Here is a 25433-nt window from a genome sequence, read left to right as displayed (position 1 = left end):
CTAATAAAGGAACTTGTAATCCGACTTAGTTACTTCTAAAATCAAGTCATCAATAAATGAGCTATTTTCAAGGTAACTGTGGAAACACAGGTCCCAAATCAAGGTACCATTGTATAATACGTTTCTTTGAATGATAACAGTGGTTTGTTTGTGTTCAGCTGCAGAAAGGCCCCGTGCAGCTCCCCGCCTTGTCGCTGTCCTCTCACCTATGCGACAGACAGCAGGCCTCGTCCGTCAACCTAAAGCCCAGCGAGCTGCGCCTCTCCCGCTCCAAACCCGACATCAGCCCCTCGCCCGCCGATCAGTCCATGCAGCGCTGCGACTCGGAGCCGGGGCTCAGAGGCATCCTGAAGAGAAGCCGCTCGGAGCGCGGCAAGATTTCCGAGGCGGAGCCCAACGGCGCCGTTTCGCACGGAGACATGGTGCCTGTGCGTACGGAGAGGCGGGAGGCGGCGCGGGATAGTGGCGGCTCACGAGCGGCCGCCCCATGGAGGCAAAGAGCGCGGGGCAGGCGGGAGACCATCGCCTGCACGCCCATGCCTGCGCTGTCGAAACAAACTGGCAGGTGGGCATCTCAGAAATAAAAATCTTGTAGAAAAGTTCAATTAAAACTTATACAGTGTGTCCATAAAGTCTGTTTACAATTTAACACATTTATGACTGTATAGTGTATCTATAGAAAGCATAATAATGTATCATATGTTGTATATTCTGTGTAATCTGTTCCAAAAGGCCCACTAATGAAGTCGCTGATACAGCAGAATGCGTTCTGGGCACTCCGGTGAATGGCGATGCTCAAGCGCACCACATGATCAATGGTAGTGCTACTACGGTAAGAAGCACACGTGTGTACCATTTCACCAAAGTCCAAAATGTGTCCAGTCAAAAAGTAGCAGTTAGCTGATGTGGCAATTAGGATGGAGTCTGCTGCTTTAATTAGACTCCCACATAAAGTTGTGCTTGGAAGTTTACATACCCTTGGGGGATGTAAACATATGAGTGCACCGTATGGTGAAAAAAAGGCTTAATGTTTTTATAAATTCAATGGTTGAAGTTGACACGCGTAAAGATGGGCTTGTGAATTTTAGTGACGATTCATAGCATGTTTGTGTCATCAGGTGACGTTTAGCTTTTGTACATTAATTGTTTAGGTCAGGGAAGATGACGCAAGATGGTGGACTATATAACCATCACTCCCAGCCATTTTCACTGAAGCAATCCCCTTCACTCTTGGCTGTTTTACTGGATTTTGACTGATTTTTTAATAGAATATTGTCTTCTATTGCTATAAAAACATGGAACAGACCAAAAGAAAGATTAGAGTCTCTTCTTTCATACGGAAAAAAAGTATATTTCTATCTGTTTCCGTTTTGCAGCCATTAACATTAGAATATAGCCAAGTTTCATCATTAGTATTATTTTTCATCATTATTCACATATCTATTTAGTAATTTAGGGGTTTTCAACATGGCCCTGGTTGATCTCTTTTGCTCTGCTGCCACCTGATGGCCGTTTTTGTAATAACTAGCATTTCTTTAACCGTTCTCTGCAGTTGAGAGGCTGCATCAAAGCCTTCTGTATGCTCTAGCATAAAAAAAAACCATTAAAAAACATATAAATATGTCTTTGGGATACTTTAACATTTAAAATAGAATGAATTTCTACGTTTTGGGGAGCAAATGACTATTTTCGTCTAAATGAATTCCTACGTTCACCCATGTTGCCAAGGTTTGCACAGGAGAAGGAGGAGCACTGCATACATTGAATTGAAGCAAAAACATTTTGGGGGCTGGGGCAGATGAATGGCTTTTCCATTCATCTCATGTGGGAAAGATGATTTGAGATGGATTTTGAATCATGAGCATGGTCATGGAACAAGTTCAACTCATTTTTCAAGGCACCACTGTACAGTTGATGCTTTGGCTCGAGCATAAAAACGGTGAATTGATGAGGAGGACAGGTAACCTTGCCAGCGAGATGAATTCTCGCGGTATTTGTGAGTTCACAAACTCCAGCGAATACATCTTGTACCGCTACCGCCGATACGTTTGCAGCCGACCTTTTTTAGGTCGAACTAATCAGGCGTTGTTTAGGCTGGACGAGACCAATAAGCGCAGATGGCGTGGAGAAACAAACTTAACAGACGAATGGATGCTGCAATTAACTCATTTGCTCCCAAAAATTTATAAATATGTTCTATTCGAAATGTTTAAATGTCCCAAAGACGTATTTATACGTTTTTTAAAGTTTATTTTTTTTATTTTTATGCTAAAACATACAGAAGGCTTTGATGCAACCTCTCACCTGCAAAGAACGGTTGAAGAAATGGTAGTTATTACACAATGACCAGCAGGTGGCAGCAGAGCATAGGAAATGAACCAGGACCATGTTGAAGAAAAAAACCCTCAATTACTCAGAATTCTAAATAGATTTGTGAATAATGAGGAAACTTAGCTATATTCTAATGTTAATTGCTGTAAAACGGAAACAGATAGAAATATACTTTTTTTCCTGATGAAAATCTTTCTTTTGGTAGATTTCATGTTTTTATAGCAATAGAACACTATATTCTGTGGGCCTTGCAAAATCAGTCAAAATGCAGTAAAACAGGGAGTGAATGGGGATTGCTTCAGTAAAAATGTCTTGGAGTGACTGAGTTAATTATGTTCTCGCGGCTTACTCATAGTTTCCTTGTTGAGTTTGAACAGCGAGACTCGTTTCGTGCATTTTTATCTGGTAAAGAATGATGTGTGTTCTATGTTCATTTATTATTTAGGGAGAAAACTCTCACACAGATGAAGTGAAGCCTCAGCGTTGGGTGAGTGTTAATGAAGAAATGAATACATCCATGGGTATTTTAGTGTTTTAATCATCCCATGTCTTTTTTTTTCCATTGACAGGGGCCTGTCTACGCCTCTGTCTATTCCTGCAGTACACCTCAGTATGTCATGCACTTCAACCAGGTAGTGGCTACATATTTATTTACATTCTTTACCACTGCAATTTTGAATTACATTGTTAAATATCCACAGCAAAAATTCTTCTTTCATGTAAAGCATTGATTCTCAAACCTTTTCCACCAAGTTCCACCTCAAAAAATACATAAATCAAAATACAGTAGCTTTAGTGTTAATTAAAAATGTATTCCTAAAAGGTGTATTAATATTATTTTATGTCACTGTAACATAAAGCACAGTTTGAGCATTAACACAAATAGGAAATAGGAATAGGTAAAACTGTACTTAAATAATGATTGATAATGAATTAAAATGTTATGATATTATCAGAATCAGTATTTTATTTATGCATTTTAACTTTTATTTTTTATTTTTTTTTACCTCACATAGGAATGAGTGGTCCCATCTGTCCCTTTGAAAACTCTAATGTGGCCTTTGTGCTCCATAGTTTGTTTTAAATGTGTCCTTATTTAAATTCCAGACCAATAAGTCCTTTGAGGCACAAGAGGTGGCGTCTCCAATGAACAACCAAAGTCCCCCACAGTGGACACAGACGGTAAAACAAAAAAAATTGTATGTGATATTTGGGCTTGTTCCCATCCTAACAAATATTGATTTTGCCTGTGCAGGTTGAGGAAAATAAACAAGAGCAGCCTCAGCTGATCAAGGCAGAAGATACAACAAGTGAGTTAGCATTCAAACTTTCCCTGAATCACATTTTCTGTACTGAATCTGATCTTTATTTTTTTATTCTCTCATAGATGTTGAACGTCTAATATTAGACAACAGTGACAACTGTCTTAGTAACAATCAGTCTACTGAGGCTCTTTCGACATGCTCATTTGGAGGTGAGAACAGATGCCCACAAGACATTTGTAGATTTTCTTCTTGGGTCATACTAATTGCCATTTTGTGGATTTTTTTCCCCCCCATAACCAAATCTGAACCAAACTTAGCAAGTATGTTGAATCAAAAATACACCTTTGTTAGGAGTGTCAGAGGTGACCATCTCTTCAAAAATTCAACCTCGAAGCCAGTGTTACTGTGCGACATGACATTTAGTAGCCATGACTATCACGAGCAGACGCACAAAATGTCTGAATAATCCAGAAAATGCACACAAAGTCTACCATTTTGTTTTGAATTTCAAGCTCATTTTTGGCCAGTTTCAGTGGCACTTCTACAAAGTAGGACAAACATCGTTTAGAGGTTTTGTCCCCTAGCTAAGGAATTTCAACCTCATAGACCAGACAATGAAGATGCTAAATTGTAAAGATTTTGAGATTTTGTGTGGGAGTAGTATGGCGATGAATTTTTATGATGGGCCGTACCACTATTAATAAAGTACACTAAATTGTGTATTATTGCTAATTTTATGTTAATTCTGTGATAGTGAGTCCCTTTTTCTTCAATTCACCATTGTTGTTAACGATGTTCCGTTTCCAGAAATTCTGGCTTCCGATTGGCTAAAATCTCAAATGTTGCTAAACACCAGGGGTGATTTTGTCAACTGTTGCTTTGACATTATCTAGGTAGGTTAATGTTTCTTATTCTCATCCAATAGTGCTGAAAAATCAGTGATACCATGTTCCGCCTACTTACCATAGTGAAAAATTTGTAATTGTTTCAAATGTAGTCGAGATAAACACCAAAGGATTCTGTAAATACTACAAGTTGGGATGGCCAAAATTAGCTACAAATGCTTCAAATCAAAATGGACGATTGTTCCCTAAATATACTTGTGTATGGGGGACTTCTGTCTGTGCATTGTAAACATTTAGTGCTTTGTCCTCAGGAGATAAACAGGAAGAGGTGACATCTGAGAATGGTTTGCACACCGGCCCGCCCTGTGGCGCCCCCTCAGAAGCGGGACAAGACCTGGACCTTTTCTGCCAGACCAACACCCCCAGGTGAGCAAGTGTGGGTTTGGGACTAAGCGCCAATGCAAATAGCAACTATTTTAAGCAAATCTGTACTTTTGTTTAAATAAAGGTCTGGCACCAAAGCACTTTTGTCCTAATGAAGCTCCTCAACTTTCTTCAACATAGTTCCTTGGCACTAAAAGTTAAAGCTCCTTAAAAACCACAATACAGGATTTTTCCTGGCTCAAATTGAGGCAGAGGTGGTATCATCCTGACTATGATGGGTGACTACCAATACCAGGTATCGTATCGGTGTTAATACCAGTCTTATTTTAAGGTATCGTACTCACGGTGGTGACCGATACCATTATCGGCCGCCCTCCTGCTGCCGTTTTACGATCAGAAACAAGAAATGAAAATTATATGGATACAAAGTTGCCATTAACTTCATGCAATTTTAAGGAAAAATTATATATTGGGATATATAGGTCTTTCTTTAAAATCATTTGTCATTTATGGGTGGGGAATTTTATTTAGAAGTGGTATCGTTATTTGGTATCAGTAGCGGTGACTACTCAAGAGTTGCGTATTGATCGGGAAAAAAGTGGTATCGAACATCCCTAATCCTGACCATGCGCCATGACGTGCATTATTCTGTAAATTCAACTGACTCGCTTTCATTTTTTACAGACAACATATAATAATTCCTTGTTTCAATAGTAGGAATAATAGTTGAAATAAGAATATGACTATTATCATGTTAAAGCAATTCATTCATTATCAGTCACTCAGGCTGGAAGTGGCTAGCAAATAAGATGGATGTGGCCGCCTCTGAATTTTGTACACAGGAAAAGCCCTGCAATATGAAAGAATACTTTTATTGCTTTGGCACTAAGTAGGCAACCCCCCCCCCCCCCCCCCCAGCAAATAACAGTGAGAGATAAATTTGTGTGGGAGCTGACTGCTTGCTGTTTGTGTATTGACAGGTTGACGTCAGCAGTGGCAGAGCACCGGCGTTCCGTGCGTCCGTCCCGGCGTACCCAAGGATCCCGAAACCCACTCCGGGCGCTGGCGGCCCGCGAGGACGTCAGACAGGATTTCATGGGGCAGAGCACTGGCGCCGAGGAGAGGATCCAGACCGAGAAAAGTGAGCACTTTCTGGATTCTCTTCTTCACTTTCCGGAGTCTCAAGTTTGTTGTCTCACCTCACGTTTGTGTCCACCCGTAGATTCGAAGAACAACTCCAAGGCAAATTCTGTCAGCTCTTCCCCGGATCCTCGGGAGTGCCATCCACCCTTCACAAACCCCATGCTGCTTTTTATTAAAGGTCAGCACACGTCCTCCGTGTCTGCGTCTGCATTACACTATTCGAACTGACGGCTGTCTGTGTGCCGACAGGAAGGCAGCACGTCCAGGTCCGCCTGGCCCCGCCCTCAGCCAGCTCCCTGAACAGTGGAGACTGCTACCTGCTGGTCACCGCAGAGGACTGCATCCTGTGGAGCGGTCAGTCGGCCAACGACAAAGAGAAAGCCAAGGTAAAGCCAATGCCTTGTCTAATAGTGAGTGATATACACACAATTAAGAAACTTAATGTGGGAGTGTCAATTACATTTAGATAAAACTTAACACTACATGAGTTCAGAACATTCAGAGAGAGATTCTCCCATACCAATCCAAATAACAAACCATATTATCTATAATATTTGATGTTTGTATTTCAGGCCGCAGAGTTGGCATCTTTCATTCAAAGTCGCAAAGACCTGGGCTGTAACGCTGCCTGTGTGGTCCACCTGGAAGAGGGGCTCAACTGCGACAGCAGCCTGGCCGCAAACTTCTGGAACATTCTGGGAGGAAGGACACTTTACAGAGGCTAGTTAGTTAGTTAGTTGACTGTAAAATTATTGCTACAAATCCAGATGAAGTTGCAAATTTATAAATTTATGTTTGTATTTGTTCATTTAATTAACAAAAACATTATTTAGCTGTAAGTTGTTGGCTTGTTGGTTAATTGGTTTATTTATTAGTTTTAGGGATGTTCGATACCACTTTTTCTAGACAGATTTGAGTCCTCAAGTCTTCAGTACGCACCCAAACCGATACCAAGTGCTGATACCATTAGTACTTAATTATTTTACTGACAAAAACGTTTAATGACGTATACTAAAATAAAAAATGAATGTCGCCAAAAACGTTAATTGACGTTTACTACTTTTTTTCTCAATGGGCATTGCAACTTGTTGCGCAGCGCTTCCTGCTCAATCGACTTGTGAAATCAAAAACAGCCACTAACTATGGCTAGCAGATGGCAGCATTGTATCTCTTTTCAATGGGCTCCCGGGTATCAAATTACATGAAAACATGGCGGATCTTAGGAAATAGAACGTTTTCAAGGATGACGTGAAAGGTCAAAGCCTTTGTCACATTAAATCTAATTCACAGAGCGTCATGAAACAAAAACATATTTGTGTCAAAGTCACTGTTATCTTCTCAATTTTCACTCAATGTCTCTCAAATGACCTATTTTCAAATGGTGCTTACTAAAGAACGGAATAAGGTAGAAACATACTCGAATGGAACGCGGTCTTTCATGTGGTACCCACCATGTTTATGTAATCACAGCACACAATATTCTATTTGCTTTGAAAGATGAGTTAAAATGCTCGAGATCTGCTGGCACTGTTGTTTTTTGGATAACGTGTGGCAGTAAATACATAAAATATCCACTTTTTTGGTTTAAAATAATGTATTTTCAAATAATTTATTTTAAACCAAAAAGGAACACGTTTTTCTGTTAAAAAAACAAACAAAAATTAGGCTAAACCATTTTTAAATATTTAAAAATAGAGGTGAAGCCATGGGTGCTGAACTGCCAGTAACATTTGTAACATCTGACATGGTCCTCAGTGAAACAGGAAGTCGCCTGACTTTTGCATGTGCCGCTACCTCCAAACAGGAGCTGGTACAGCAGAGGAGGACGAGCTGTACGAGCGTGGCGTTGCGGAATCCAACTGTGTTTACAAGATGCTGGACAACAGACTGGTGCCCCACGAACAAGCATGGGCCTCCATGCCCACAATCTCTATGCTGGACTCCAATGAGGTCTGATTAGTCCTTGTTTAGTCCTGATTTTCCCTTTTTTTTCTTTTTCTTTTTTTTTTACAGTGCAAAGTAAAAGTAACTCAATACTTACTTATGTAAGTCAAGTTGTTCTCAAAGGGCCTTTTACACCAGCTACCATCTAAAAAAAATACTTAGCTATCGAAGTAAACAAATATGCTTTTTTTCCCCTCCTCCAATAAAAAGGGATTTATAGATGTGTGAAAGGTTCTGATATTTAACATTGCTGTTGTGTGTGCATGTGCGTCCAGTCACTAGTGTTTGACTTTGGCGGCGAGGTGTACCTGTGGCTTGGGAAGAACATGCCCGCCGACCGTCAGAAGGTGGCGCTCCAGCTGAGTCGGCAGGTGTGGCTTGGGGCCTACGACTATAGAAGCTGCCGGGTCAACCCGATGGATCCCACGCAAAACGCCGCCGACACGCAGCTGTGAGACAGAGCGCGTCACCTGCTGTTGTCACAGGTTAGGTTATGGGTGACCGAGTTGGTTTTGTTGATTTTTTTATAATTTTTTCCAGGATGGGTGAGGGGCGTCCCAACTGGGCTCTCTTTGGCGTCATCTGGGAAAACAGCGAGACGGCTCTGTTCAAAGACAAGTTCTTGGATTGGACGGAAAGAAGAGGAGACCAGAAGGAAGTGATCCAGGAGACTCAGGTTTGTGCAGTTATGGTGCATTAGATTTCTATAGAACAGGGGACGTCAACCCTCCAAATTTTTGGGGACAATGATATGTTCTATGCAGCCCCACTAGTCTAAATACGGTATTCTGGTTAATAATTGCGTTAGTGGAATATGAGATAAGCAGCAAAATCCAGCAATTTTTATCAATATCAGAAGGCGGCCATTTTGCCACTTGCTGTCGACTGAAAATGACATCACAGTTGCTCAGGTGTCAGGTAACAGCCAATCGCAGCTCAGCTTCAGAAAACAGGTGAGCTGTGATTGGTCTTTGCCTGAGCCCTGAGCAACTATGATGTCATCTTCAGTCGACAGAAAGTGGCAAAATGGACGCCCCCTGAGATGGCTACAAATTGCTAGATTTTGCTGCATAACTCGTATTACACAAATGTAACATTTATCAGAATGTCATGCAGGGTTTTTCCTGTGCACAAAAATTCAGAGGCGGCCACCTCCACCTAATTTGCTCATCACCTCCAGCCTGAGCCACTGATATCGCTCAACACAGCGCTACAGCTAGGCAGCAACGCATTTTAACAGCAGTTGCAGTGTTGCGTCATTATGGAGGCGCGTTATCAACAGCAGTGCACCGGAAAGACCTGAGGCAACAACTGAAGAAGAAACAGCTTTCTTTTTTTCTTTTTTTAAAAAAAAAACTTTGATGTACCGAAGAAGAAACAGATCATGGAGCAACCGTTGCACGCGCCCATTTCCTGGTTGTGAGGCAGAGGTGGCGCACTCCAGCCATCGACAGTCATAAAAACACAGTTTATACAATAAACATAATAGTGTTTTACAACAACTCTGAACTATATTTACAATTGAATATGTATTTTTAATGATTGTAGTTAAAAAAGGGCAACATATAATGGCAAATTTGTATTTATATAATTTCTCATTTCTAGTCCCTGATCGGAAAATGGCTGCAGGAGGGCGGCCCATAATGGTATAGGATCTTTGTGCAGTTTGTCACTTTTTCTTTTACTCGCGACTGCCACCTCTGGCCCAAAGCGTAACTGCAGCATCTGTGTCAAGCTCATTCATGGTGCACGTGCGAGTACATGCACGGTCTTAAAGCGACAGCCACAGTTGACAAACAAAGACATGACTTCAAATGAGGTAAGAAAAACTCACCCAGTTGCCCATCATAGTCAGGATGATACCACCTCTGCCTCATTTTGAGCCAGGAAAAACCCTGGTCATGTTTAGACTAGTGAGGTCACATATAACATATTATTGTCAAGAAATGTTTAAGGTTAACTTCCCCATCATTCATATACAATATATGGTATTAATATAGAGCATTAGGATTGTATAAAATACAGTATTTGAGGTAGTGTATATGGTACATTAGAGGTGTATACAATGCTAATTTTGTTAGCATGTTACATGAGAGGTGATATACTCTATACGGTACATTAGAATTGTATAGAAAATTGTCATGCATTAGAGTTCGATATATACTGTGGAATGTATGGAATCTTAATTATACAAATATGTTGCATTAGAGTTGTGCACTTTTAAACAGTCAAGTTGTATAGGACATAAGATTTGATGTCATTATGATACATTAGAGCTGTGTACAACTTAACATTTGCTGTAAATGCAGTGCATTTGAATTGTATAGAACGATTGTTGTGGAAAATGATCACACGTGACATGTTGGCTGTGAGAGTGGGGAATCTATTTGTTCACTGAAAAGCACAGTTTATACAGAAAATCTTCACAAGAGATATTTTAGGCATTTGATCTAAGCGCACAAGGTTAGCATTTACCCGGGAGGCAGGCAGCAGTCAGCCTTGAGCTGAACATGTCTCATGCCAATCATGCCAATCATGCCACGGTGGTTGCTAATGCCCTTGACTAACTGGGCCCAAATTGAGCATGAATTATTTCTCTAATGCTATGTCTCTCTAAATATGCTACATTGAAGTTGTATACAACATTAAATATGTACAAATGCTACATTACCATGTGAATAGAACACTAAATGTGTAAATTTGGAGTTGTACACAATGTTAGTTTTGCGGCGTTAAAGTTGTATAGAACATTATATTGGGGTATATTAGAGGTGTTAAGGTCGTGTAATGTAATATGGTACGTCATAGCACATTAATATGTGGTACATTAATGTTATATATAATATTAAATATGATGTAGCTATGGGACATTATCAGAGTTGTACGGAATGCCAAATACAATGTAATGTGCTACATGATTATTAACTACAATATCAGAGTTGTGTAGATACTTGCCATGATGTTAATATGGTACAGGTTAGTTATATAAAACAAGTATAAATCAATCAATTTCATATTAACCTTTGTTTGTTATTGTTTTACACCACAGTCCCTCTCCGTGACGCCACCATGTGACGTCCTGAGGCCCTGCGACGCCAAGGATCTGGTGTCGGGCCAAGTGACAGCAGACGGAGCGTCCCATAGCACGTTGGCCGGCGTGGACATCCAGAGGGGTTCCGGCTTGGGCACGCCGGGACTGAGGACTGCGGGAGTGGACACGTGGCACGTCCACGAGTTTGACGACTGCGAAGTTCCCCTGGAGAGCGTAGGACAACTTCACGAGGGAGACTCGTACGTGGTCCGCTGGACGTACAACATCGGGGACGATGGCCAAGACAGCACAGTTTTTTTCCTGTGGCGAGGACGTCATTCCACCGTGAGCGGACGGGACACTGCTGCTTTTCTCTCCTTTGGGATCAACAACAATCAAGAATCACAGGTAACACAGCCACCTCATTTGGTTTCATTCCAACATTTGCTGCTATTGCTCTCGTAGATTTTTTTTTTCTCCGACATGACGTGCTCGCATGTGTTTTTATTGCTGTTGTCGCTATTTGTTTTTGCTTTTTGTCATCTCAAACCACATAATATCAGGTGTTTTGATTTACCATTGTCATCTTTTGTTATTGCTTTTTGTTTTCTCAACTATGTAGTCGTTTTTCGTGAGACAGAGCTAGTGACCACGATTCATATAAAAATAAAAAATTAAAAATTAAAAACATAAAAAAATAAAAAAAGAGTTGGGCCAGAGCTGATCAAGTTTGACTTTGCAGTTTAGTAGAATGCAATTTCTAAATTGCAAAGGCTGCAATTTGTATGCACACACATTTGATTACTTATTCATTTAGTTGGTTAGTTAGTTAGTGTGTAGATAAGTTTAGTGCTTAAGAAGTGTCGTCCATATGTTGTTAATGTATCCTTTCATGAAACATGAAAAGTTGGAGTAAACCACAGATGAGTTTGCATTGTTGTTGTAATCTGTTTTATAATTTACTGACTTATGTTTCAGACTCATTTAGAATTGTGTGAAGTTGTTGTAGTGAATGCTTAAAAGGCTGCAAATCAAAGTAAGTTGACTTAATTTGCCTTTATTTTAGTGTAAACCTAATCCCAAAGCATTTATTTATAATACATCTGATGTTATATATTGCAAAAGATATGAACCTGCTTGTGTCTGTTACATGGGAAGAGGACCGTCAAAATCACGTATTATTAAATTACAATCACAATATTGAGAAAACGAATCACAATTGGGTTATTTTTCAAAATCATTCAGGCCTACGCGTATCTCAAGGCACGATTGTAATAGCAGGTGTTGTTATTGCTTTTCACTCTTTTTGTTGTGACTGAAGGTCGTAGTTCATGAAGGAAAGGAGCCTCCCTGTTTCCTGCAACTTTTCAAAGGAGGTCTGGTCATTCATAAAGGCCACAGAGAGGCCTCCTCCTCTCACGCAGGTGCTGTCGATTGACTGTATGCGCTAGTTTCTTATTTATCCTGAAGTGCTTGAATGCATTTAAATGCGTTTGTTTTGTAGCAGAGCAAGCAAGCACGTGGCGCCTCTTTGCCGTCCGAGGGGATCTCCCCGACGAGGGCTCGCTGCTGGAGGTGGAATGCTGCTGTGCCTCTCTGCGCTCCAGAGGCTCGCTGGTCCTCATTAACGGCCACCAGGCGGCGCTGTACCTCTGGACCGGCTGTAAAGCTCTGGCCAGCTGCCGGGAAGTCGCCAAGAGGGCTGTGGAGCGCCTCACTCATGGGTGACTTTCATGTTCTCTCATTAAAGTTGTCAGGCTTTGGTAGAGCCTTAAGGAGTGTTGGTGTGCTTGTGCATCAGGTGTCCGGCAGAATCGGGTCTCTGTAAAAGCAGGCCAGTGAAGATCCAGGCAGTAGAGGAAGGTTCAGAGCCCGCTGATATCTGGGTGGCGCTAGGACGTGTGGACCGGAAGGCCTATGACTGCATGCTGCAAGGTACTGCAGCACTATGTCATCAAAGGGCTATGCCTAAGTCACTACATCACCATATTCACATCACATTATTATGTTAAGCTATAACTTTACTGTACTCCTACACCATTGAGACTTGTCATGGTATATCTTCATGTAGTCAATACATCATGTTGTTGTAGCCAGTCACTACATCACTATAGTTGAACAAAACACTTTTTTGTCATATATCATCATGCCTCTCTTTCCGTATCCCCATTAACTCATTCACTGCCATTGACGGCTATAAACGTCAAAAATTCATTTGAACTATTTCTATGAATTTAACTTTATTTTTCCACTTTTGTTATTAACAAGAGTCTGAAAACCTAGACATTTAAAAAAAATGTTTTTATTTTATTTTATTTTTTATTTTTTTTAAATCAAAGATTATTAAAAATTAGTCGAGCGATGAAAAATTGTAATTGTAATTAATTGCATGACTTCAATAGTTAACTCACGATTAATCACAAATTTTATATCTGTTCTAAATGTACAATAATTTTCTTCTAGGTTTTCAAACTCTTGTTAACAAAAGTGAATTTTTTTTTAAACTAATAGGAATAGTTCAAATGAATTTTTGACGTCTATAGCCGTCAATGGCAGTGAATGAGTTCATATACATTGGAACCTCGGAGTTTAAACGTCTCGGAACTCAAACAAATCGGACTTCAACCAAAAAATCTGAGTAAAAAATGCCTCAGAGTTTGAACTCATTTTCGGAGTCCGAACACCCAAGCAAAGCAAGCTAAGCCGAACGTACCTTGAAAACGGGTAGCCGAGTGAAGGCGAGCGAAGCCGAGCAATGCCGACTGCTCTCGTTGGGGTAAATGAGACGATGCACTGCTCATCTCCAGTCAGATCGTGAATACTCCCGGAGGTGCTCCTTACTCGCGAATGCATTTGGATTTTTCCTCGACAATTTTCTTCGCCATGGGCCCAAAGAAAGACAACAGTGCCAATGGCAGCAAAGAAAAACAAACAGTGCTACGAACCACAGTGGAGATTATCGCACCGTTGTAACTACCGTGACTACTTCTGTAAATACTGGCACGAGGACCCCTATTAGCTGTTGCAAAAAAAATGGCACTTATTTTGAGAGGGTGAAGATATATAAAATTTCCCCCAATTAACAATGACAGATCATTTGTCCTATATATCCCAATATAGCATTTTCCTTACAATTACATGAAATTAATGGCAATTTTCTATTCTTCTAAACTCAAGTGCCGAAATAAAGCCAGATATCGGCCCGATGCCGATACCTGGTATCAGTACTCGTCCATCCCTACGTTTCACACACATTCACATCAATGAGTGATATAGCTTTGGTCATATGCGGGGGGTGAGGGAATTGTTTGGGGGCGAAGTTCAAATCGTGCTAGCAGCTGCAAACCCCCCCTTTAAGTTATTACATCACCATAAGTTTAGGGTTATGTTTCCGTATCATTATTTAACAAAATTGTTCAATATTATTCTGATATTGTATGTTTTTATAAAGTTCAGGCCATATTTTTATGCATACACATCATAACCATTTTTTTCTTTTGGAGAACTCTGGAAAGGATTTGTGGCATTTCCATTCTTTTCAATGAAAAATAATGATTGAGATACAAGATTGTGTGTTGTAAGCATGGGCATGGTACACTGTATATTATTACATCATTATTTAAGTCCCACCATTACCATATTATTACATCATTCATTTATTACGTGACTGTTTTATTCCTTCAGTAAATCAGTCTTGATGTAAACCATTATTGGATTAGCACATTTTTAGTGTCATGTTTCACAAAGCCCAAACTTTTGCTGTCCACCAGATCCAGGTAAATATAACTTCACACCCCGCCTCTTCCACCTGAGCGCCTCCTCCGGCAGCTTCCGGGCCAAGGAGCTGCACAGTCCGTTGCGGCTGCCGGGCCTCGTGGCCGCCATGCCTTTCACCCAGGAAGACCTGTATGCCGTGCCACCGCCTGGTGAGAGCCCAATCTGCACCTTGGATCGCTTTGTGTCAATGCCGCGTGACTCCAACACTCCCTTCCTCAGCCCTGTTCCTGCTTGACAACCGCTTTGAAGTGTACCTGTGGCAGCACAGCACAGTGGAGGATGAAGCAGACCGCTGGTACGACGAGAGGAAGTGCGCCATGGAGACCACCCTGCAATACTGCAAAGGTAAACTGATGCAAAAGAAGGGGTTGAAATGGAACTAAATGTACCTGTCTCTCTGCCTTTCTGTCTGTCTGTCTGTCTGTCTCTTTGTCTGTCTGTCTGTCTGTCTGTCTCTGTCTACCTGTCTCTCTCTCTCTGTTTGTCCGTCTGTCTCTATCTCTCTCTCTGTCTGTTTCTCAAACTGTCTCTCTCGGTCTCTCTCGCTCTCTGTCTGTCTGTCTCTCTATCTCTTTCTGTCTCTCTCTCTCTTCTGTTTGTCTGTCTGTCTCTATCTCTGTCTCTCTCTCTCTCTCTGTCTGTCTGTCTGTCTCTCTCTGTCTCTCTGTCTCTCTCTCTCTCTCTCTCTCTCTCTCTCTCTCTCAGAAGTCAACCCGAGACGGCCGCCACACGCCTACCTCATCTTCGAGGGCTCCGAGCCTTTGACCTTCACTAACGTGTTCCCTCGCTGGGAGAGGAAGCAGGCAGCCCTCGCACAGGTCTGCTCTACAGTCCTAATGGCGACATTATCATGTGACACACGGACCAAATGTGTGCACGGAGATACGGATCAAATGTTCATTCACCTGCATGGCGCCAAATGACTTATTGATTGATGTTAATTCTTCATCTTGATGCACAAATGCCGACCAGACTTATCCAATCAATGCTCTGAGGTCAGGGTTCTTACGCAAGTATGGAAAAGTATCACATTGGATGTAATAAATTAGTATTTTTGATACATTTGTCATCCTCCCCTGCAAATAGTTTTTGCGTGTTCAAATAAGCTTACATATTTATTTAAAAAGAGTGTATTCGCAGGGCAAGCTGACCTTGGTGCAGGACGCCCTGGCCCAGCTCGTCAAGACAAGATCAAGATCAAAACAAAGTCCCTTACCTGACAAAATGGACCCGCGAGGTCCGGAAGGCCACCTGTCGGACCACGACTTCCAGGTAGAGCCCTCAGGAATCTTTTCAAGCAGTTGAGTTGAATAAAAAATGCATTGACAGCATTATCCTGGTACATGCAGTGATTCCGCAAAATCCACCTTGCGTAATCAGCGACACAGTCTCTCGCAATTTAATGGATTTGTGTAACGCAGGGTGCAAGAAGTTGAACATCAAAAACATATTGTCCATTTATTCACATGTTGCAATCTCACCAAGGTCAACTGCAATTGAACAACTTTACATGAGTAGGAGAATTCTGGTTCAACTAGAAATGCACACATTCCATTGCACAAGTGGATAAAAGCAGTTGGTTAAATTGCAAGGTTGGTTGATTGAAACCTTTGTCATCATTTCATCATCTTTCCTTTATTTGGCAAAAAAAAGTATTTGTTTTCAAAATTTGAAGGTGATGATTTTTGGCTAATTTATAGATAAACATAGACAATGTAGAGTCGGGACCAAGCCCTACTGCAAAAAATAAAAATCAAGAGTAACATAACACTCAAGAAGGTAAAAAATGAATCCCAAAAGCTGGTGCCAAATAACTATTTTTGTATTTGACAAGACTTTGGCACCATCTTTGGGTGTTTCAGAAACAGCACAAAAACAAAGAAAAGGCATTTTTGTTTTCCTAGCAAATAACTGCAGGATAGGCTCCACCCCTAAATAGCTTGCATATTATGACTAGAAAGGAGACATTGTACTTCATAATGTGTTAAGTTTGCACAAGTTAACTTATACATACATTTTTTTTCATGTGATTGCCTTTCAGACAACTTCAGAGATGAAAGGAGAGGACTCGAACTGCTAACATGCTGACTTGAAGCCAAACTGAAGGACTTGTTTGCCAAACGGACGCATCCCATGGTAAAAGAAAAAAGTGTAGCTCAACATTATTTATGTACTTTTTCAACAACACAGTGAAACAACCATTTTATCTGTACAAATCACAGGTAGAATATATGAGAGGAACTTTATATATATATATATATACGTGATCAACGACTGTATGTGGTGCTCGAGTGCTTAGAAAAGATCATCTAATAAACCGTAGAAAAGACATCAAGGGCACATCTCGTGTTCGACTTCATTCTTGATCGTCACACACGACCAACACAATGTTGCCATCAGTGGGCAGCCATTTTGGGGCAGAGCGAATGATAGTCTTATTTCCAACAAGGGATGTGAGGATCATGTATGGTGTGTTTGTTTTCTTAAATTTTCTACAAAATATTCCATCGCAAGTGCTTGGGAAAATGACAAAAGTATTAAGACACATTCTGCCTTCAAAGAATTGGGGTGTGTCCCAATAGTTTTGCCCATATCCTTATCATTATGTCTTTGTTTCTTGAAATATCACATTGACGCTCACAAAATGTCTGCCGGTCCACTTAGTAGCAGCCATTTCATGGGCTGATATTTTTCTCAGCATGGATTATCTGACTAATCCTCTGTGCGAGAGAGTGGATTTCAGACCACCGCTGTGAGAGAAGTCTTCCATGGATTTGGGATTTTGACTTCATTTGTTGAGAAAGTGGACAAAACGATCGATACTCATCGACTTTTGCTTTGAATCGTTCACGTTGACAAAGGCAGTGTTCTGGTTGGCAGTCAAACATCAAAGAATGCTGGGAGCCTCAATGGGGTTCAAAGTAGGGTTTCAAGCCAAGTTTAGGGTTTCAAATGAGTGGTTCAAGACAGGGTTAGTATTTCAAATGTGGCGTTTATTTGGGTTTTAAGCAGTGGATAGGCTGTCCTATTAGGGGCTTAAGAAAGGGTTATGATTCCAAATAAAGATCATTTTATCATCAAGAAAGGTTTAGGGTTTCATATCTCGATAATTTCATCTCGAAACAACATGGCTTGAACCCCTAACTAACCATTGCTTCAAACCTAGATGTGAAAATTCCTCATTTGAATTCCTATTGCTTTCGTACTCTAATTTCAATCAAGATTAGAGTTTTAAAACAAAAGCTAGGGCTTCAAACCAGGGTTTGCAGACATAGTTAGGGTTTCAACTGTAACCCTAACCTTTGCTTCAAGCTCTAATCCTGTTTTGAAACCCTAACTTTTCTTCAAATCCCAGCCCCAATGTGAACCCCTAATTTAAAAATCTTACTCCTGTCTTGAATTAATTTCAAGCAGGGTTAGGGTTTCAAGACAGGATTTGCATTGGAAGTAAAGGTTAGTGGGGGGGGTTTGTCGTCAGGGTTACGGTTTCAAATTAGGATTTCAAAGCCAGAATAGGATTTGAAGCGAAAGTTAGGGTTATAAATTAGGGTTTCAAGACAGGATTAGGGTTTCAAATGAGGGTTTCAAAAAATGTGTTTTTGAATTTAAATGAGATTTTCTAGACAAGATTAGAAGTCAGGGTTTCAAGCAAAGGATTGCGTTTCAAAGTCAAGCCACGCTTTGAGATTTGAAGCGAGTTTTGAAGGTTTGAAGCCTGATGTGCTGGTGCTGCGTTCAAAGTCCAAAATCCAAAATCCGGCGGGGTCTAGATGGCATGCTCCCTCTGGCCGTCGGCCCCGTTGAGGATGCCGCGCTCCGGCTCGGAGGCCAGGGCCGCCTCCCTTAGCACCACCATGTGATCCTCGGCCGCGTGCAGCGATTGGTCGATCCAGTCCAGACTGCCTGACATGTGGCAGGCGTTGCGGGTGACCAGGACCAGGTGGCTGACGGACAGGAGAAGAGCAGTCGCCCTGCGGTGGTGGGAAAAATGTCTAAAATGATTTTGTTTTTCACTCAAAGGTACAATAAAAATGTGTGACAGTCTCGTTTCTTTACTGTCACACCTGAAGGCTTTTTACAATCCAAATGCTGAGTTTTTAACTTCCACATTTATCCTTCCACACTTCTCTATTCAAACCATTTCTATCTTCAAACTGATCAGTTCATTTGTGAGATCATTTCAAATTTCAATGCATGGTGTTCAATATCTCACAATTACTTTGACAAAATACCGAAATGATTGGGAGACATTTTACACGTTCCATTTTCTTACACATTTCTCACCTAATTTAAACCATTCCAACTTTCAGCTTATTCACAACATATACAGAACTATTTTTTACATTCCTAATGTTCCCTTGTTTTTGTTTTTTTGTCAGTAATCCACATTTTTCCATTCCAATAACTGGAGCTGTCAAACAATTAATTTTTAAATCAGATTAATCAAATATTTTCTTTTTGATTCATCACGATTAATCACTTAATTAAAAAGGCATTTTTATCAACATTGTTTGCCCGCCAAATTTAAAGAGCACCTGTTACGTATTTATTTTTTTGACATTTAATGTTATGAGAATGTCTACAAAAAAATGTATCCATTGCACACGCTCATCCTCCTCTTTTTCTAACCAGTTAATTACTTGCATAATAAAAAAATAAAAAATACCGCAATATGCAAACATTTGTTAAATGCTATACTTTAATGCAAGTAGTTATGTTTATTGCTCAAACACAACCTGTGCTACCTTTAAAGTAACCATCCGCTGTCAAGATTAATGGTGTGATTAATATCCGTTAATACATGATTAATGTCATAATTTTTTGTGATTCATTAATTAGTTAACGCTTTATCTTTGACAGCACTAATAATAACACAAATGCATTGCAATTTTACAAATGTACCTTCTTCTTTCCACGTTCCTCAACAGATGTAAACAATTTCAACGTTTCAGATCATTCAAGATGTCTACAAAACTCTTATCACATTTCAGTTGGTGGCAGTTTATCAATCGAGGGCGCTAGGATGCCACCCCACCGTGCACGGTGGTCACCATTTTTCTTTCCTTTAAGACAATAAAATGGGATAAAAATATTGATCCATCCATTGTCTGAACCATTTATGATTGTAATATAAAAATATTTTGAAAGAGGAGCGGGCTAAATATACAGTGGACCAGTATACAGTATAAATCAGCACCAAAAAAAGGGATTGGGGGGGAAAAAGAATACTAAGTAGGGGAAGTACCGCAAATAACGGGGAATAGTTGTCACTTGTTTAAAATAATTCAACAATATTGTATGTATTACAAGAAAGTAAGCATGACTCATTTTCTCAACTGATCCCAATTTTTTAAATGTTCAGCTCATTCATGACATTTTGTGGTCTGTTTTTCACATTCCAATTATTCTCAATTTTTCAGAATTCCACATTTCATACTAAAATTCCATTAGAATACTTTAAATTCAAACCATTTCAACTTCAAACTGTGCAGCTAGACAATGACGACCGCCGCAGTGCTGTTGTCAGCCATGTTTTTTGTTCTTCTTTTAGCAGCCAGTTATCATCAACTGCTCGACAAGTTGTTCTCTCAATTTCCAGCTCTGTGGTTATCACATACCTCTTTACTTTCGCTGGTACCATTTTGTGGTGGCGAGACGAAAAAGTCAAAAGTTCTATTCATATTATCACCTGGCATCCAGCAAGATGGGGTCCAAAGGCGGGTACATGGATCGTACCACATCGTCCACCCTGTTGAAAATAAACAAAAACGGTTAGCGTGCTAGTGGCATGACTAAGTGGTAAACAAACATCACCTGGGGCTGATGCGCTTTGCCACAATGATGATGTCGCCCAGACTGGCCGGCGCTTTGACTTTGGCCCCCGAGCCCATCGTCAGGGCGACCAGCTTCTCCGTCAAAGTGTGGCAGATCTACAAAGAAGAACGGCGTCAGTGTCCATCAGTCACTCAAGAAATGTGTCTTCCGTTACCTTCAGGATAGCGATGCAGTGAGAGACCAATCCGCTGTAAAAAGGAAAGACATCATGTGACCAGTCCAGGGTGATGGACGCCGATACTAAAAACATACGAAGCATCCTCGATCCAGTCCTCGTTCTCCAGGATGGCCTCAATGTGCGGGTTGGTGATGACCACGTCATCCAGCTCCAGCTCGGACAGCTCGCTTTGCGTCTCCATGGCGCCGATCAGGTCCAGCGTGGGCCTGATGGAACAGGAAGTGCGCATCAATCTTTTGTTTGTAAGCCGGGTGTACCTAATGAATGGTCCAGACGCCCACTTGGAATCAAAGTGGTACAGCAGATGGTGCGGGTGGCAGTAGCGGTGGCGGCACACTACCACCAGGGCGGCCAAAGACGCCAGGAAGATGGTGGCCAGCACCCCGATGGCCACGATCACCACCGTCTCCATGGCAACGACCGGGACGGCGACTGCTCCCAGAACCAAGATTAAGGACGGGACTTCATCTGTGGGGGGAAAAAGAAAAAAAAAATTCTTCTATGCTATCGCAAGTAGCTTGAAAAATAATAATTTTTAAAAAGCCAAAGAAAAAGCAACTGCTGTGTGAATTTGGACATGACCAATATGAAGATAATTGGTGAGCTGTGCGCTTTAGAGTGCCTCATTGTTCTCCATGAGTGTGCGCACGACTTAGAAGCAGGTAAGGAAAGCTTCTTTTTTTTTTTTAATGTTTGACGTGTGTACTGGGACTTCGCGCTGCCTTTTGAGCACCTCTTCGCAGTGTGAAAAAACCCCTGCCATGACCCATACCATGAGAGCGGATACTAGAGCTTGAATTTTCACAATTTTGAAGACTCATTTTATAAATAGGGCCATTTATAAAAATGTATTCTAATTTGGCAGGGTTGTTAACTACGACAGCGTATTAGGGCCACGTATATATACTTTTTTTTGGGGGGGGGGGGTCGTGGTAAATATACAGAGAAAAAATCCACAAATTTATGAGGAAAAAAATTGAATATTTGTGAATTACAGTATAAAGTGGAAAATTTGCAAGAAAAAAACAGAAATTAAAGAGAAATAAACTTGCAGATTTAAGAAAAAAAACCTCAGAAACTTGTAAAAAATACACGTGGCATATTCGGATGTTTGTCCTAAGTCACAAATTGGCCGTGTGTAAATGTAGCCAGGTACACTTAAACTTACATTGTGCAGCCATGGGTCTTCTGTGTCTTCTCGTAGGTCTGTGCACTGCTCAAGACCGCGGCCTGTGATGTGACCTCAACATGCGCTGCCTCCTCCATTCTGAATGTGTCTCGCAAATTTGAGAATTTTTATGGCACAAATATCCAAGTTTATTTCTCGTAAATTTCTGATTTTTTTCTTGCAAATTTGCCGCACTTTATAATGTTGCAAATAATCACGTTTTTTTTCTCGTAAATTTGTGAGGTTTTTTTTCTTGGATTATTATTCTCTCTCTCTCTCTCTCTCTCTCTCTCTCTCTCTCTCTCTCTCTCTCTCTCTCTCTCTCTCTCTATATATATACACATACAGTATATGTATGTATGTATAGCCCTAGCCCTAATTAACGGTACTCTTTTGTGGTGTGTTAAATTTAGAGGATGTCCACAAAATGCAGTCAACACAGAACCAATATGCTACGTTAAGTTCACTTATGATTTTTGTTGTTTTGTTTTTCATTTGTTTTCATAGCAGTGTCTTAATGATTTTTTTTTGTCACTGTATGTTCTATTTCCTCTTCTATGGTTATTATCACACTTTTTCTTCCTTGCTTTTCCTCAACGTCTCAATAAATTCCATTTCCTATTCCATATTTATCAGTCTTGTTCCTCTTTGCCATCACTGGTCCCCTCCTCACGTGGCATCAGACACAAAAAGCAGACGAAAACGCAACATTCCATATCTTGTGCTATGCTTTCATCGTCACCTGTACTTGGTGCCAGTGTAAATGACATCCTGTCACAAAATGGCGACTTCCTTCAACACAACATTTGAGTTTTCATGCTTTTCACCATAATTACGCAACCATGGCGCCACACTCTGCTGAGGAATGTTGTAATTCTTTAATCTGATTATTTTGGGGTTAAGAGGCCCGTGTCATACGGAGCTTTCGTTGTACAAAACTCAACTTTTATTCTTTTGGTAACTAAAAAGCACATTATAAAATAATAATAATTGAAAACTCACAAATAGAACAGTTGGACGACGCCACTTTTTTTCCGCACAGGAAGGCTGGAGCTTGGATTCCAATCACTCGTGCAACCATCTATCTTGATCATATAACATTTCCCATAATGCAAATTAAATTCAAGTACAAAAAGCAAATGATTAAAGATTTTCTGGTTGTATGCAGGGCAGGCTATTTATTCTCTACACCACTTTCGAATGCAATGCTCCAATTGAATTGGGTGTGAGCATTTAAAAAATAATGGAAAAGACAAAGGCAGCCAATAAACGCTGCAATCAAAATCATAAATACATAGTTGTTTTTTGCGTAAAAGTCCTAAAAACAGAAATGTGACTTACCTTAACATTTCACCACCCACAACTAAACAAAAAAAAAAGAAAAGAAAAAGTTCCACCCCCTTGCTCAGCAGCAGGACGACGGCGGAGACGTCGCGGACTTCTCCGGACAACGAGGACACGTGAACGCGCCTCAGGAGAGTCGGCCAATGAAAAGTTTTGGTACGCGCGCGCCCGCTCACAGCAGTCACCTTTTTTTCCCTTCTTTTTTTTGCTCGTGCACAGGCTGAACGTTAGATGGCGCACGGAGACCACTTGAACCAAAAACCACAGCAATGGAATCAAACTCTGTGAGTACGTTATACTTTGAGTAGATACACAATGACATTAATATTCATATTACATATTATGCGTGGTATTCAAAGCATTTTGTTTTTTTTTCAGTGTAAAACAGCTACTGCTATTTAAATAAAAGAAGTGAATATATTCCCAAAAGATTTATTGTGTAAACGTGGAAAGGTGAGTTTATGTAATGACTCACTTGAATGTTTGTGTCAGGTGCTCGAGCGCATTTTGTTTGTCCATGGGCTATGCCTGATGTAATTTGTGTTATTTAAGTTGTATGCTAGGCAGGCTTTACACGATGAGGATCTTAAAAAAAACCTGATAACCGATCCGATCAGAAAATGGAGCAATATCTCTTGTTCATTTACTGCGTATAAAAAATAAAAAAAAGATTTTACGCAATCAAGAATTTTGGGGTCAAACAGAAAAACTTGAAAAAAAATTACACTCAATCACCAATTTAATCAGAAGTTGGAGAAATATATCTACAGTATTTAAACAACTTGTTTATTTACTATACACTTCTTACCCCTGCCATAGTGAAAATCCCCGTATAATTGACAGCTATGGAAATGCATTGAAAATCTCATATATATTTTTTGATAAACATGAAACTAACATGTTTATTTGTTTACAACATCTCCTTCTCTGACTCTAATGGAGAGAAAAAAATGCACAAACATCATCAGCCATTCAGGTGGCCGAGGGCTTTGCTAAAACTAATGCTAAATACTATTGCTATCTTGGTTCAACAGCTGTCAACAAGCCCATGCACCCACTTAACAGCAACATCAGCTTGCATTGCCGTTTTCTTTTTGACTTGCATTGGAAGCTGGACAAGTTACATTGTCCACTTTTTATCCGCACAGGATGCTGCGTGATGCAGTTCGGTTGGTCTCCAGCAGAAAGTAGTAGGAGTAGTAGGTTATCTCGTATCCTCGTTTAGTAAAAGTTTAGTGCGCGTGTATTTTGCGCGTTAGTTCAAACAACATGCCTGTCTGCTATTGTTGATACAGTAAATTAGATTGTGCAAATGATGACATCACAGGTCATGTATAAAAAAGCCATCTCCGCCGTAAAGTCTAATGCGAGGTAATATTATTGATGAGCGTCATGTGAAGGTGCTTTGTGTCGAATACTTTTTAACCCCTTGCAACATTCTGATGTAGAGTCTACTCAAGCATGGAATCTATTTTCGCAAAAATAATAGCCTTTCAAAATACGTATTCATCTGTTTATTAGTGTGGGTTTACTTTGCAGTGGCGTGCTGCTATTTTACGGAGATGACTGCAAGGTGCCAGAGAGCGCCTCTGTAAAGGGACCCCCTTTTCTCTTCCTCCTCGGTTTAACTGTTTATACGCTGCAATTGTGCAGCAGCCATCGAGTTAATGATCCGCACCCACAGTGAGTTTGCCACACTGCCAGCATAGAGATAATCCACCGCTTTTTCCCTTGAAGTCTGCCACCTCGGTCGGGGAGGAGGCCAGTAAGCGCAGGTGTGCTTTTGTATGAATCCCATAATAATGTACATTGTTTCTTCTTCTTCGAGCGTTGGTCAGGTGGAGAGTTCCTCAACAAGCAGTCACGTGGTGACACAGAGAGTGCGATGGCTCATCAAATGTTAGCGCTGGCTTCAGAGACACGGAGAGTGAGAGCGAGAGGCCATCAAGATGTAATTGAACTATTTGCTGGGCCGAGTGCTGCAGAGGCGGCTGTCAGTCCAACATCAAAGAACAGCTGGACTTTAGAAAAGTAGAATTTCGAGACAGGGTTAGTTTTTTTTTGGAATAATGACTCAAATTGAAATCAAGATTGCAATGTAGTCAAATACAATTCAGCTTTTTATGTGTGACTGTGCGTATGCATATACATGGGAAGGAATCACATTATCGCAATTGTAATATTCAGA

At 40.6% G+C, this 25433-nt stretch overlaps 2 protein-coding genes across 4 annotated transcripts in view; one reads left to right on the top strand and one right to left on the bottom strand.

Moving 5' to 3' along the window:
• Positions 1-17060, top strand: part of svilc (supervillin c) — a 36455-nt gene extending 19395 nt beyond the window's left edge. The window contains exons 9-32 of the mRNA XM_086059336.1: positions 159-565; positions 733-832; positions 2777-2818; positions 2901-2963; positions 3439-3513; positions 3587-3641; positions 3719-3805; positions 4753-4867; positions 5806-5966; positions 6048-6146; positions 6218-6354; positions 6541-6688; positions 7773-7918; positions 8188-8363; positions 8453-8588; positions 10962-11351; positions 12265-12367; positions 12448-12667; positions 12745-12878; positions 14714-14869; positions 14940-15065; positions 15426-15538; positions 15861-15992; positions 16762-17060. Of these exons, the coding sequence (XP_085915462.1) occupies positions 159-565; positions 733-832; positions 2777-2818; positions 2901-2963; positions 3439-3513; positions 3587-3641; positions 3719-3805; positions 4753-4867; positions 5806-5966; positions 6048-6146; positions 6218-6354; positions 6541-6688; positions 7773-7918; positions 8188-8363; positions 8453-8588; positions 10962-11351; positions 12265-12367; positions 12448-12667; positions 12745-12878; positions 14714-14869; positions 14940-15065; positions 15426-15538; positions 15861-15992; positions 16762-16800 (3360 nt within the window). The 3' untranslated portion in view covers positions 16801-17060. The remainder of the gene's footprint in view (positions 1-158; positions 566-732; positions 833-2776; positions 2819-2900; positions 2964-3438; positions 3514-3586; positions 3642-3718; positions 3806-4752; positions 4868-5805; positions 5967-6047; positions 6147-6217; positions 6355-6540; positions 6689-7772; positions 7919-8187; positions 8364-8452; positions 8589-10961; positions 11352-12264; positions 12368-12447; positions 12668-12744; positions 12879-14713; positions 14870-14939; positions 15066-15425; positions 15539-15860; positions 15993-16761) is intronic.
• Positions 16165-23374, bottom strand: tmem98 (transmembrane protein 98). 3 transcript variants are annotated; one of them, XM_086059356.1, is made up of 8 exons: positions 23243-23374; positions 22904-22982; positions 21015-21201; positions 20808-20939; positions 20710-20743; positions 20535-20650; positions 20410-20469; positions 16165-18691 (listed from the first exon to the last, which is right to left on the bottom strand). In XM_086059356.1, exons 2-8 carry the CDS (start codon positions 22980-22982, stop codon positions 18487-18489), a joined length of 813 nt encoding a protein of 270 aa, XP_085915482.1. In that variant the 5' UTR covers positions 23243-23374; the 3' UTR covers positions 16165-18486. The 3 variants fall into 3 exon arrangements, with proteins under 3 accessions (XP_085915482.1, XP_085915473.1, XP_085915490.1); XM_086059347.1 differs by having other exon boundaries at positions 22904-22986; positions 23243-23372; XM_086059364.1 differs by lacking the exon at positions 22904-22982 and having other exon boundaries at positions 23243-23356.
• Between the last annotated feature and the right edge of the window lie 2059 nt (positions 23375-25433).

This window comes from Leptonotus elevatus, chromosome 1 (genome assembly GCF_054856555.1).
Source record: "Leptonotus elevatus isolate MCC_2025b chromosome 1, RoL_Lele_1.0, whole genome shotgun sequence".
In the NCBI taxonomy this organism is placed as follows: domain Eukaryota; kingdom Metazoa; phylum Chordata; class Actinopteri; order Syngnathiformes; family Syngnathidae; genus Leptonotus; species Leptonotus elevatus.
This window is presented reverse-complemented; position numbering and strand designations above follow the sequence as displayed.